A 12,823-nucleotide genomic window follows, 5' to 3' on the forward strand; every position below is an offset into this window, starting at 1 on the left:
CTATACACACACTGACTACTAACCATCATATATCACATGGAATTTTTAATTCTGATCCTTTTAGCTTGGAAGCACCCCAAAATTGCAGACACACCCACTGTAATACAAATTAGCATAAACTTCTCCCCTTTCATGGTCCAGATTGCAAGAGAAAGTTGTCTCAGCTGTGGGAAACTTTACATTTGATCTTTTTTTTCTTACCTTTCAGGCGACATGATTTCTCCCTGGAGTTATCACATCTGCAACCAAACAGTGACAGTAAACGTCTCCAAGGTGGTGGCATTTCAGAAACAGCGAGAAGAGCCGACCTGGTGCATGTCCTGGATCCCGTGGAAGCTGTGCACCAGGACCACGTATCAAAGCGAATACCGGACGGTCTATGTAGCAGAGACCTCTACAGTGAGGCGCTGTTGTGAGAGGTACCAACCTGTGGGACATTACTGTGCCCTGTGTAAGTAATACTTTTTATTCTTTTTTTCCTCCATCTGCTCAGTTGAATGTAATCTATATAGTGGTGGCCAAAAGTATTGGCACCCCTGCAATTCTGTCAGATAATACTCAGTTTCTTCCTGAAAATGATTGCAATCACAAATTCTTTGGTATTATTCTCTTCATTTAATTTGTCTTCAATGAAAAAACACAAAAAGAATTGTCCTAAAGCCAAATTGGATATAATTCCACACCAAACCTAAAAAAGGGGGTGGACAAAAGTATTGGCACTGTTTGAAAAATCATGTGATGCTTCTCTAATTCGTGTAATTAACAGCACCTGTAACTTACCTGTGGCACCTAACAGGTGTTGGCAATAACTAAATCACACTTGCAGCCAGTTAACATGGATTAAAGTTGACTCAACCTCTGTCCTGTGTCCTTGTGTGTACCACATTGAGCATGGAGAAAAGAAAGAAGACCAAAGAACTGTCTGAGGACTTGAGAAACCAAATTGTGAGGAAGCATGAGCAATCTCAAGGCTACAAGTCCATCTCCAAAGACCTGAATGTTCCTGTGTCTTCCGTGCGCAGTGTCATCAAGAAGTGTAAAGCCCATGGCACTGTGGCTAACCTCCCTAGATGTGGACGGAAAAGAAAAATTGACAAGAGATTTCAATGCAAGATTGTGCGTATGGTGGATAAAGAACCTCGACTAACATCCAAACAAGTTCAAGCTGCCCTGCAGTCCGAGGGTACAACAGTGTCAACCCGTACTATCCGTCGGCGTCTGAATGAAAAGGGACTGTATGGTAGGATACCCAGGAAGACCCCACTTCTTACCCCGAGACATAAAAAAGCCAGGCTGGAGTTTGCCAAAACTTACCTGAGAAAGCTTAAAACGTTTTGGAAGAATGTTCTCTGGTCAGATGAGACAAAAGTAGAGCTTTTTGGGAAAAAGCATCAACATAGAGTGTACAGGAAAAAAAAGAGACATTCAAAGAAAAGAATACGGTCCCTACAGTCAAACATGGCGGAGGTTCCCTGATGTTTTGGGGTTGCTTTGCTGCCTCTGGCACTGGGCTGCTTGACCGTGTGCATGGCATTATGAAGTCTGAAGACTACCAACAAATTTTGCAGCATAATGTAGGGCCCAGTGTGAGAAAGCTGGGTCTCCCTCAGAGGTCATGGGTCTTCCAGCAGGACAATGACCCAAAACACACTTCCAAAAGCACTACAAAATGGTTTGAGAGAAAGCCCTGGAGACTTCTAAGGTGGCCAGCAATGAGTCCAGACCTGAATCCCATAGAACACCTGTGGAGAGATCTCAAAATGGCAGTTTGGAGAAGGCACCCTTCAAATATCAGGGACCTGGAGCAGTGTGCCAAAGAAGAATGGTCTACAATTCCAGCAGAGCATTGTAAGAAACTCATTGATGGTTACCGGAAGCGGTTGTTCCCAGTTATTTTGGCTAAAGGTTGTGCAACCAAGTATTAGGCTGAGGGTGCCAATACTTTTGTCTGGCCCATTTTTGGAGTTTTGTGTGAAATGATCAATGATTTCATTTTTGCTTCATTCTCTTTTGTGTTTTTTCCTTCCAAGCAAATTAAATGAAGATAATAATACCAAAGAATTTGTGATTGCAATTATTTTCAGGAAGAAACTGAGTATTATCTGACAGAATTGCAGGGGTGCCAATACTTTTGGCCACCACTGTAGATCCCTGTTATTAGCCAAGGGCCTAGCTGTATTCTCATTTATCTCATTTACCTTCCTCTTATGGGTTTCTCACTTCGGAGGACCCATCCAATTGATTTCAATAGTAACATTGTAATTACTCGTTTCTCCAGCGGGAGTGCTGCGGGGAAACTGAAAATTTGCTATTCTTTCACAGATTGAAGCTGATTGCTGGGGTTTACTTGTAATTAGCTCATCAATAAAGGTTTCTTTCAAGGCTGGGTTCACACCTTACAGCCTTGGTGAATTTTTTTTGCCACAATATTATGAAATCACAGCAAAAATGATTTTTGTTTATGAACCCAACCAAGCAAAATAAAACGATTGTCAAAGTGAACAACTCCTTTAAGGTGGACTTTAAGAATTACCAAAAGAGTATGCTTAATTTCGGTAACAGCAATACCAAATGCAGTCGAGGGACGGCAGTGGCGCTATTTCTGAAAATATGCATTACTTTTTTTTTTTTATCCATGTACAGCCACAGAAATCCTGGTTTGATCTTAATATTTTACATTATTTTGTTCTGACTTCAGCTCTGAATGAGTCCCGTGCTGCACGACCAGGGATCTGTCCTGATAGAGAAGACAAGGAGAACAGCTCCAAGTGTACATTCGACTATGACTGTCCAGGACTGCAGAAATGCTGTTTATCTTCCAATGGATCTTTCTGTGCTTCTCCTGCTCCTCCAGGTCAGTGCTGCTTCTATAATACTAAACTCCACGACTATTACAAAGCAATAGCTTCCTGCCCTGACAAGTAAATGGGACTGAGCTGCAGTACCAAGCACAGCCAGTACAGAAATATGGCGCTGTACCTGGTCAACAGCAAGGCGGTAGGGTGTCCAGTGGTTGGAGGAAGAAGAGGAAAGTTGGATGCCGACCAATCTGATATTGGTGGTCTGTCCTAAAGGTAGAGAATCAGTTTTATGTTCCTGTAAAAACTTAGGCTGTGTGCCCACGATGCGTTTTTAATGCGTTTCTGCAGCATTTTTGGAGAGTCTTATCCACACCCAGGTACAATTAAAAAATCTGTAAAAAAAGAATAAAATAAAAAATAAATGTATACTTACCTTCTGGTGGCCCGCGCTGCGCTCGTCCTTGCTTCCCGGCACTTCGCGGTGGATTGAAGGACCTGCGCTGACGTCGGCAGAGTCATGTGACGGGTCACGCGACGCTGACGTCGGCAGGTCTTTCAATCCACCGCTGCGGGCAACTCAGAACGGAGTGAGCAGAACACCGGGGGCCATCGGAGGGTAAGTATACATTTATTTTTTTATTTTTAACCACTCTCTCGGGTCACACTATATAAATCCATGCCGTTTGCATGGATTTATATAGTGTGACCTAGTTGTAACAAGCACTTTCCAAGTGATGCTAATCGCTTGGAAAGCGCTTCTCAATCCGCATGCGGAAATGCCAGTGAATAACGCTTCATTTCTGCATCTCCCTGGCAGGAAAACTCATGTACAGTCCGCATGTACAATCCGCATGTACAATCCGCATGTACAATCCGCATGTACAATCAGCATGCGTTTTTTTCTGCCAGGGAGATGCAGAAACGCTCAGGAAAAAATCCTGAGCATTTCTGCATCGTGGGCACATAGCCTAAGGCTATGTGCCCACGTTGCGGACCTGAAGCATATTTTTTACGCTTCTCCCTGGCGGGAAAATTGCATGCGGATATTAAATGCGGTTTTCCCGCCAGGTAGAAGCGTTTGTGAGGCGTCTTTGCATGCATTTCCGCATGCGGGTTATCAAGCACTTCTCCAAGCATCACTTGGAAAAGTGCTTGACAACTTGTTCAGAATGGTAAAAAATAAAAAAATAAACTTTATACTCACCTTCTGATGCATTCTCTGCCCTTTCCGGAGGCTTGAGCGGCTCACGCTGTTGTGTGCAGGACCTGCGGTGACGTCATTGAGTCATGTGGTGGGTCACATGACTCAATGACGTGGCAGGTCCTTCAGACAACAGCGCGACGGAGGGAAAACATCAGAAGATAAGTATAAACTTTATTTTATTCTTTTTTTTACAGGTTCTTTGGTACCCAGGTCTGGATGAGAGTCTCCTCTCATCCAGACTTGGGTACCATCCGCACATTGATTCCGCTGCGCTTCCGCAAAATTAATGAACATGCTGCGGATTTTTGACCGCAGCATATACGCTGCGGAAAAATCCGCAGCATGGGCATTGACATTGCGGAATGCCATTGGGGACCATGGGGTGCGGATATACATGCGTTTTTCAAGCGTTTACGCTGCGGAAATTCCGCAGCATATACGCTTGAAAAACGCTACGTGGGCACACAGCCTAAGGGTATGTGCACACGATGCAGAAATGCTCAGGATTTTTTCCTGAGCATTTCTGCATCTCTCTGGCAGGAAAAAACGCATGTGGATTGTACATGCGGTTTCCTGCCAGGGACATGCGGAAATGAAGCGGTCTTCACTTTCATTTCCGCATGCGGGTTGACAAGCGCTTCCCAAGCGATTTTAGCATCACTTGGAAAGTGCTTGTCAACTTTACACTATATAAATCCATGCAAACGGCATGGATTTATATAGTGTGTGAATGTCAAAAAATAAAAAATAAATATATACTTTACCCTCTGATGGCCCCCGGTGTCCTGCATCATCGGTCCCGGCTGCCGGCAGTGAAGACTGTAGGACCTTCCGACGTCAGCGTCACGTGACCCGTCACATGACTCTGACGTCAGCGAAGGTCCTTCATTCAACCGCGAAGTGCGCGGGAAGCCGGCAGGACGCAGCGCGGGCCGTCAGAAGGTGAGAATATATATATTTTTTATTTTATTCTTTTTTTTTTAATGGTACCTGGGTCTGGATGAGAGTCCTCTCATCCACACTCGGGTACCATACCATCCGCACATTAGACCGCATGAAAAGCGCATCAACATATACAGTGATGCGGATTCCATGCGGTCTAATGCAAGTCAATGGCGGCAAAAGAGCAGCGTTTCCGCAAAATTAATTGACATGCTGCGTATCATGTGCCGCATCATGGGCACAGCACATGCGGATTTCCATTGGGGAACATTGCTGCCCTTCTACCATGCGTTTTTCATGCGTTTCCGCGGCGTTTCCGCAACTGCAAAAACGCCGCGGAAACGCATGAAAAACGCATCGTGTGAACTCAGCCTTAAAGTAATTTATCCTTACTGACTTTTCTCAATCACTCCCAACCATCCACTACCATCATACAGCGCACAAAACACTCACACAAATCATTGAACCACCTGCTCTTTCTCTTCTGTCTCCTCCTCCTAGTTGCTGGCGACATCTCTCCCAACCCTGGGCCTCCACACACTAGTATACATAACTCTCATCCTTCTGCACACAGAAGCCCTGCCAATCTTATAAACATTCATTGCTTGCCTTCTCCTGTCTCTTTTATCTGTGCTCTTTGGAACTCACGCTCAGCCCAAAATAAACTCCTCTACATCCAAGCTTTCTTCCTTTCAAATTCCCTTAACCTTCTGGCAATCACTGAAATATGGATCCAGCAGTCTGACACAACCGCTGCAGTTGCTCTCTCGTATGACAGGCTACAATTTTCACATACCCCCAGACCTGAGAACAGACAAGGTGGAGGTGTTGGTTTGCTCCTTTCACCACAATGTGCTTTCTATGTCATCCACCCAGTGCCCTCACTTATGTTTCCTTCCTTCGAAGTCCACATCATTAGACTCTTCAAACCCTTCTCTCTGCGAGTGGCGGTTGTATATCGCCCTCCAGGCTCCTCCCATCAGTTTCTGGATCACTTTGCCACCTGGCTTCCACACTTCCTATCCTGTGATATTCCCAGTCTCATCATGGGGGATTTTAACATACCCATTGATAAGCCGCTTTCCCCATTTGCGTCTCATCTTCTTTCTCTAACCGCCTCATTCGGCCTTTCACAGCTTACTAACTCTCCTACACATAAAGACGGAAATACTCTGGACCTGGTATTCTCACGACTCTGCTCGCTGCTAGTGATGAGCGAGTATGTTTTGTTAACTCTTTCGCCGAGTATGCTTGGGCCGAGCACCGAGTAGTTACAGCTGCTCGGTGTTATGTTTGAATCACTCCAGTGTGCATGATTTGCAACTGTTAGACAGCTTTAATATATGTGAAGAATGTCTATTTCTTACACATTCCTCACATGTATTTAAGCTGTGAAACAGTTGCAAATCATGCACACGGGAGTGATTCAAACATAACACCGAGTAGCTGTAACTACTCGGTGCTCGACCCGAGCATACTCGGCGAAAGAATTAACAAAACATACTTGCTCATCACTACTCGCTGCATGACTTTACTAACTCCCGTCTACTAGTGATGAGCGAGCATACTCGCAAGTACTCGGTATTCGCCCGAGCATCTCAGTACTCGAGATGCTCGGAGTTTGCCGAGTACTTGCGAGATGCTAGGTGGGAGCTTGCGCCTCCTCCCTGCATGTTTGGTGCTCTTTACAGAGCCAATGAACATGCAGAGATTGCCTGCCACTCACTGTAATGCCGCAGCCATGTTGGTTGTGGGCATTACAGTGATTGGCTGGCCGCACAGCGTCATCAGGTGTATATCAGACCTGGCGCCGCCATGCTCGTCACAGTCACTCCGGAATCAGGCAGAGTAGGGAGAGGTGCTGCTGAGCTAGGGAGGGATTTGCTTGTTTATTAGGTAGTGTAGGTAGAACAGAAGTATATTACAGTATATTATATCCATCTCAACAAACAGTCCTTCTGAGGACTAATCCATCTGCAGAGATATCAGGCAGGCAGTGTATAAAGACAGGCAGGGTATATAGCAGACTGCAGTGCATATAGCACAAGAGGCTCCATTCCAATTCTGTCTGCTGCTGCTGTTAGACATTTCTAGACATAGGCCCAGGTATCAGGGGCCAGGAATAATTTTTTTTTGGATCTTAATCCTCATTATTTGCTTAAAAAGCAATCCAGAGAACACGGTTTTTCTGCGCCATTTGCTTGTTGGCACTGCAGAATACAGCCAGGTCCTTTCCATATTACAGCGCTAAAAATCCAGCTATTTAAAACTGTGGTTTCTCCATCACACGCATCACATATACTTTTTCTGTAAATTCTGCCATTTGTGGCCTCCATTAAAAATGTGTTTCAGTGTGTCAGCGAAGTTTTTGACACCGGTTTGCTGTTCAAAATAGTTACCTACAGGCCAGGTATTTAAAACTGTGCTTTCTCCGTCACACGGATGACATATAACTTCGCGCCAAATTCAGCCATTTGTAGTGAGCGTGGAAGATATTGTCCTCCATTTAAAATGGGCAAGGCGCGTGGCAAGGGACGGGGAACTGGACGTGATAGTGATGGTGTATGCAGAGGCCGAGGCCGTGGGCAAGCTGAAATTGTGCCACAAGACCCACCCACATCTTCTTGCCCGACCTTCCTGTCCCAATTCCTAGGGGACTGCAGCACACCACTATTGAACCCAGAGCAGTGTGAAAAGGTTGTTGGTTGGATAGCGGATAATGCTTCCAATCACTTTGCCACTACCACCACCACCACCACCACCCTGTCTTCCACACGGTCAAGTCTCAGTAGCCATGAGTCTGGACTGCATATTCCTCACCCTGATCCTCCTTCCTCCCACCATGTTGATTGCCCCGAGACAACTGATCCTACACTTGGACACTCCGAAGAGCTGTTCACTTTTCCATTTATAGATTCGGGACTCTTGCCCGGTCCACTTGAAGCAGTGCAAGAGGAGATCGCATGTAGCGATGCCGAAATATTTGAGCAGCCACGGTCAAATGAAGGCAACGGTGGGAAAGTGTCACAAGAGGTGGACGATGATGAGACACAATTGCCAGAAAGTCAGGAGGAGGACCAGGGTGCGGAAGTGGAAGACGAGGTGGTGGATGATATAGTAACTGACCCAACCTGGCAGGAGGACATGCAGAGCGAGGACAGCAGCACACAGGGGGAGAGAGGTAGAGCAGTGTGGTGGCTGCAGACAGAAGGCAGGCAACCGTTCCCCGTAACACCAACACAAAGGAAGTTTCCAGTACAACTGTTAGATTTTCCCGAGTCTGGTTGCTTTTTTAAAGACTCTGCCGATAACCCCAAAAAGGCCATTTGCACCACCTGCCAGGCCTGCATCAGCAGGGGTGGAAAAACTACCAGCCTGACCGCCACCAGCATGATCAGGCACATAGCAGCAAAGCACCCGACTTTGTGGGCCGAACCCCAGGGTCCAGGAACAGTATCTGCGGGTGGCACCACTGCTTCTTCCGCTGTTGTGCATGCAAGCCAATCCCCTGTCCATGGTGCATGTGAAGATACCTCCTGCCCTGCACCTGTCGTTGCACACTTTCAACTAGCAGCAGCAGGAAGCATGTCCACGTCCTTGTCTCAGCGCAGAGTTCAGTTGTCCATACTCCAGTCCTTGGAACGCAAGTGCAAATACGCAGCCAATGCCCCACAGGCCACACTACTAAATTCCACATTTCACGACTGCTTGTGCTCGAAATGTTGCCTTTTAGGATCGTGGAGACGGAAGCATTCTGCAACCTGATGGCGGCAGCCGTCCTTGGGTACTCGGTCCCCAGCCGCCACTATTTCTCCCGGTGTGCCGTCTCCACATCACACAAGCATGTGTCTCACAACATATGTCATGCCCTCAACAACGTAGTTACTGGGAAAGTCCACCTAAACACGGACACGTGGACAAGTGCTTGTGGGCAGGGACGGTACATCTCGCTGACGGCACACTGGGTTAACATAGTGGAAGCCGGGACCCAGTCGGACCTTGCGATGGAACACGTCCTCCTGACGCCAAGGATTGCGGGCGCTAGGTCAATCAGGGTTGCCACCACAGTCTACAGCTCCTGCACCTCCTCCTCCTCAGCCTCCTCCTCCTCTTCAGCCTCCATCTCCAAAATGACCACATCAGTGACAAGCTGGAAGCACTGCAGCACTGCCTCGGCCAAGCGGCAACAGGCTGTGCTAAAGCTATTATACTTAGGTGACAAACCACACAATGCTGAAGAGTTGTGGACAGCTCTGAAAGAGCAGGCAGATCTGTGGCTCACACAGCTGAACCAACAGCCAGGCATGGCTGTGTGTGACAATGGCCGGAACCTGGTGGCAGCTCTGAGGCGAGGCGAGCTCATACACGTACCATGCCTGGCCCATGTGCTTCACCTCGTGGTTCAGCGGTTTCTCAAATCCTACCCTGAGGTGCCGGATCTGCTTGTTAAAGTACGCCGCCTGTGTGCCCATTTTAGAAAGCCATCTACAGCCTCTGCCGCCCTTGCCGTGTTTCAGCAGCGTTTGCAGCTTCCGGCTCACAGATTGGTGTGTGATGTCCCCACGCATTGGAATGATACACTGCAGATGTTGTGAAGGATTTGTGAGCAGAAGAGGGCTGTTGTTGAGTACCAGCATCAACAAGGCAGCCGGTATTCAGTTCAAACTCCACACATAAAACCTCAGGAGTGGACATGGATGTCAGACATATGTACCTTCCTCTAAAACTTTAAGGACTCCACCAAGATGGTGAGCGGCGATGATGCCATAATTAGCGTCACCATCCCACTTCTCTGTCTTCTGAAACGCTCTCTGCTCACAATCAAAGAGGATCCATTGCAGGCAGAGAACGATGAGATGGAGCAAGGAACCATACAGGGTGATTAAACACAGCCAAGCCTCATCTCATCCCAACGTGGATTGCGTGACAATGAGGAAGAGGTGGAGGAGGAGGAAGAACAGGAGCTAGTTTCATGTGCTATAGACGGTACTACCTGCACAACTGTCATACCGTCTGTTCAGCATGGATGGCCTGAGGACAGAGATGAGGAGGAGGAGGAGAGCATGGTCGGTCGTCCTCTTGGTGAGGACATGGAAGTCTTGCCTGTTAGTAGTCTGGCACGCATGGCTGAGTTTATGTTACGCTGCCTTTCCCATGACCCTCGCGTTCTCAAAATTTTGAGTGACCGTCATTACTGGTTGGCGACACTTCTAGACCCACGCTACAAGGAGAACTTTATATCTCTTATTCCTGAGGCGGACAGGTCTACAAAAATGGGGCAGTACCAGAAGGCCCTTGTTGCGGAACTATTAAAAAAATTCCCATCTGAAAACGCTGGCGGCAGAGGTCACAGTTCGTTGGACAATCAAGGAGTAAAGGCGAGAAAGACACAACTCCAATCCAACAGAGACAGGGAAACACTGTCAAAGTTCTGGGAGAATTTTCTGAGCCCCTCCCATCGCACAGGTCCTGAGGCGCGGGGTACTCTCACAAGGAGTGCAAAGTTTGGGAAGATGCTGGGGGAGTACCTTGCCAACCGTACCAATGTCCTCCGTGATTCCTTTATGCCTTATAATTATTGGGTATCCAAGCTGGATACATGGAATGAACTGGCTCTCTACGCCTTGGAGGTCCTCCCCTGCCCTGCCGCCAGCGTTTTATCAGAGCAGGTTTTTAGTGCCGCTGGTGGAATTATAACTGATAAGCGCATCTGCCTGTCAACTGAAAATGCTGACAGGCTGACTCTTATAAAAATGAACAAGGGCTGGATTGGGCCAGACTTCTCAACACCACCGAATGATAGCAGCGTAACATAAACTCAAATCCAGTGTCTTTTCTTGGGAGGTGTATTCCCATGCACCTCTTCACACCCACACATGGGTATACGCGTTCTGATTTTTGCTATTTGCTCTTGTCCCCCTCCTTCTCCTCATCCTCCACCACCATATCACCAGGGTGACCGTGGTCCATGATGCAACACCCACATCATTTTTTTAAAGGGTGTTTATGATGCCCGTAAAAAGATTTTTTTATACAGTATGTTCATGTATACCCCCTAGGGGTAAATGTTTGTCAGCCCATACACGTAGTGCATGGGCATTACAAGTATAGGAGACCCGCTCCTTTCTAATGGGAACATTTTTTATGAGGCCCTGCTCCACGTCTTTTCCAAGGGGCATTGGAGTGCCTCTCAATTTTTGGCAGCCCTTGCATTCACTGCATAGGCCAACACTGTGGAATACCCACTTCCTATTAATGGGAACATTTTTCATGAGGCCCTCTACGTCTCTTCCAAGGGGCATTGGAGTGCCTCCCAATTTTTGGCAGCCCTTGCATTCACTGCATAGGCCAACACTATCGGATACCCACTTCCTAATAATTGGAGCAGTTTTCCATGAGGCCCTCTACGTCTCTTCCAAGGGGCATTGGAGTGCCTCCAAATTTTTGGCAGCCCTTGCATTGACTGCATAGGCCAACACTATGGGAGACCCACTTCCTAATAAAGGGAACATTGTTTTCAGGATGCCTCTGACCTCTACGTCTCTTCCAAGGGGCATTGGAGTGTCTCCAAATTTTTGGCAACCCTTGCATTCACTGCATAGGCAAACACAATGGGAGACTCACTTCTTAATAATGGGAACATTGTTTTCAGGAGGCCCTCTGACCTCCACATCTCTTCCAAGGGGCATTGGAGTGCCTCCAAATTTTTGGCAACCCTTGCATTCACTGCATAGGCAAACAAAATGGGAGACTCACTTCCTAATAATGGGAACATTGTTTTCAGGAGGCCCTCTGACCTCCACATCTCTTCCAAGGGTCATTGGAGTGCCTCCAAATTTTTGCCAACCCTTGCATTCACTGTATAGGAAAAAACAATGGGAGACCCACTTCCTAATAATGGGAACATTGTTTTCAGGAGGCCCTCCTCTAAGTCTCTTCAAAGGGATATTGGGGTGCATCCAAATTTTCAAAGGAGTATTGGGGTGCGTCCAAATTTTGGGCAGCCCTGCCACTCACTGCATACGCAATAACAGTATAGGAGACCCAATCTTTAGTAATGGGAACAACAAAGCATAGCTGGCTGATGAGAATATGAGGGCCGACTGATGGCCCTATAAAAATAGGCTTTGTGACTTTCAGAGTCCCTCCTTCATAAATCAAACACAATGTGTTTGATAATATCTCACACACCACATGGCCAGATAAGGTTGTAAAATGTTAAAATGACATTTCCCGGTGAATGCATTTGTCATGGTTGAAAGCAATGCTAAAGTGCAAAAACGCATCAAAAACGCTACATGTGAACATAGCCCAAGGTGTGGTGGAGTATTTTTGGTTTTGGTTATTTATTTTGCCTTATATACAAGTCATTACCCTGGAAAGGATGTTCCTTAACATATTTCCCAGGAAAATCCATTTTGGATTTGTTCTTGTATGTTTTATTGTGAGTCCATAATACCTCTGACAACGTTGTTGACATCAGTGACCTGGGAGTCAGAGATGCTTCCAGGGGTCTTCCCCATGTTATTTTAGCACTGTTCCCATCAATTTGGGCAATTTTTAGGCCCTCTGCAGACCGCCAGGGGGAGCCGCCTGAAAAATGCTCGAGTTTCCCATAGACTTACATTGGGCTCGTAGCTCGGGTCGAGCACCCGAGTATTCCAATGTGCTCGACCCGAGCATCGAGCACCCGAGCATTTTAGTGCTTGCTAGTGATAAGCGAGTATGTTTTGTTAACTCTTTCGCCGAGTATACTCGGCCGTGCACCGAGTATTTATAGCGTGCTCGGGCTTTAAGTTTTCGTCGCTCCATGAACATGATTTGCGACTGTTTGACAGATTTAATACATGTAAGGAATGCTGGAAAAACCGGCATT

The 12,823-nt window shown here is 46.9% G+C and overlaps 1 protein-coding gene across 1 annotated transcript in view; it reads left to right on the forward strand.

Moving 5' to 3' along the window:
- The first annotated feature begins 213 nt into the window (after positions 1 to 213).
- The window catches only part of UMODL1 (uromodulin like 1), a 251,656-nt gene continuing 239,046 nt past the window's right edge, over positions 214 to 12,823 (forward strand). The window contains exons 1-2 of the mRNA XM_073669337.1: positions 214 to 451; positions 2,699 to 2,854. Of these exons, the coding sequence (XP_073525438.1) occupies positions 214 to 451; positions 2,699 to 2,854 (394 nt within the window). The remainder of the gene's footprint in view (positions 452 to 2,698; positions 2,855 to 12,823) is intronic.

This window comes from Phyllobates terribilis, unplaced genomic scaffold (assembly GCF_046119375.1).
Source record: "Phyllobates terribilis strain yellow unplaced genomic scaffold, ASM4611937v1 Scaffold_2__4_contigs__length_985480577, whole genome shotgun sequence".
In the NCBI taxonomy this organism is placed as follows: domain Eukaryota; kingdom Metazoa; phylum Chordata; class Amphibia; order Anura; family Dendrobatidae; genus Phyllobates; species Phyllobates terribilis.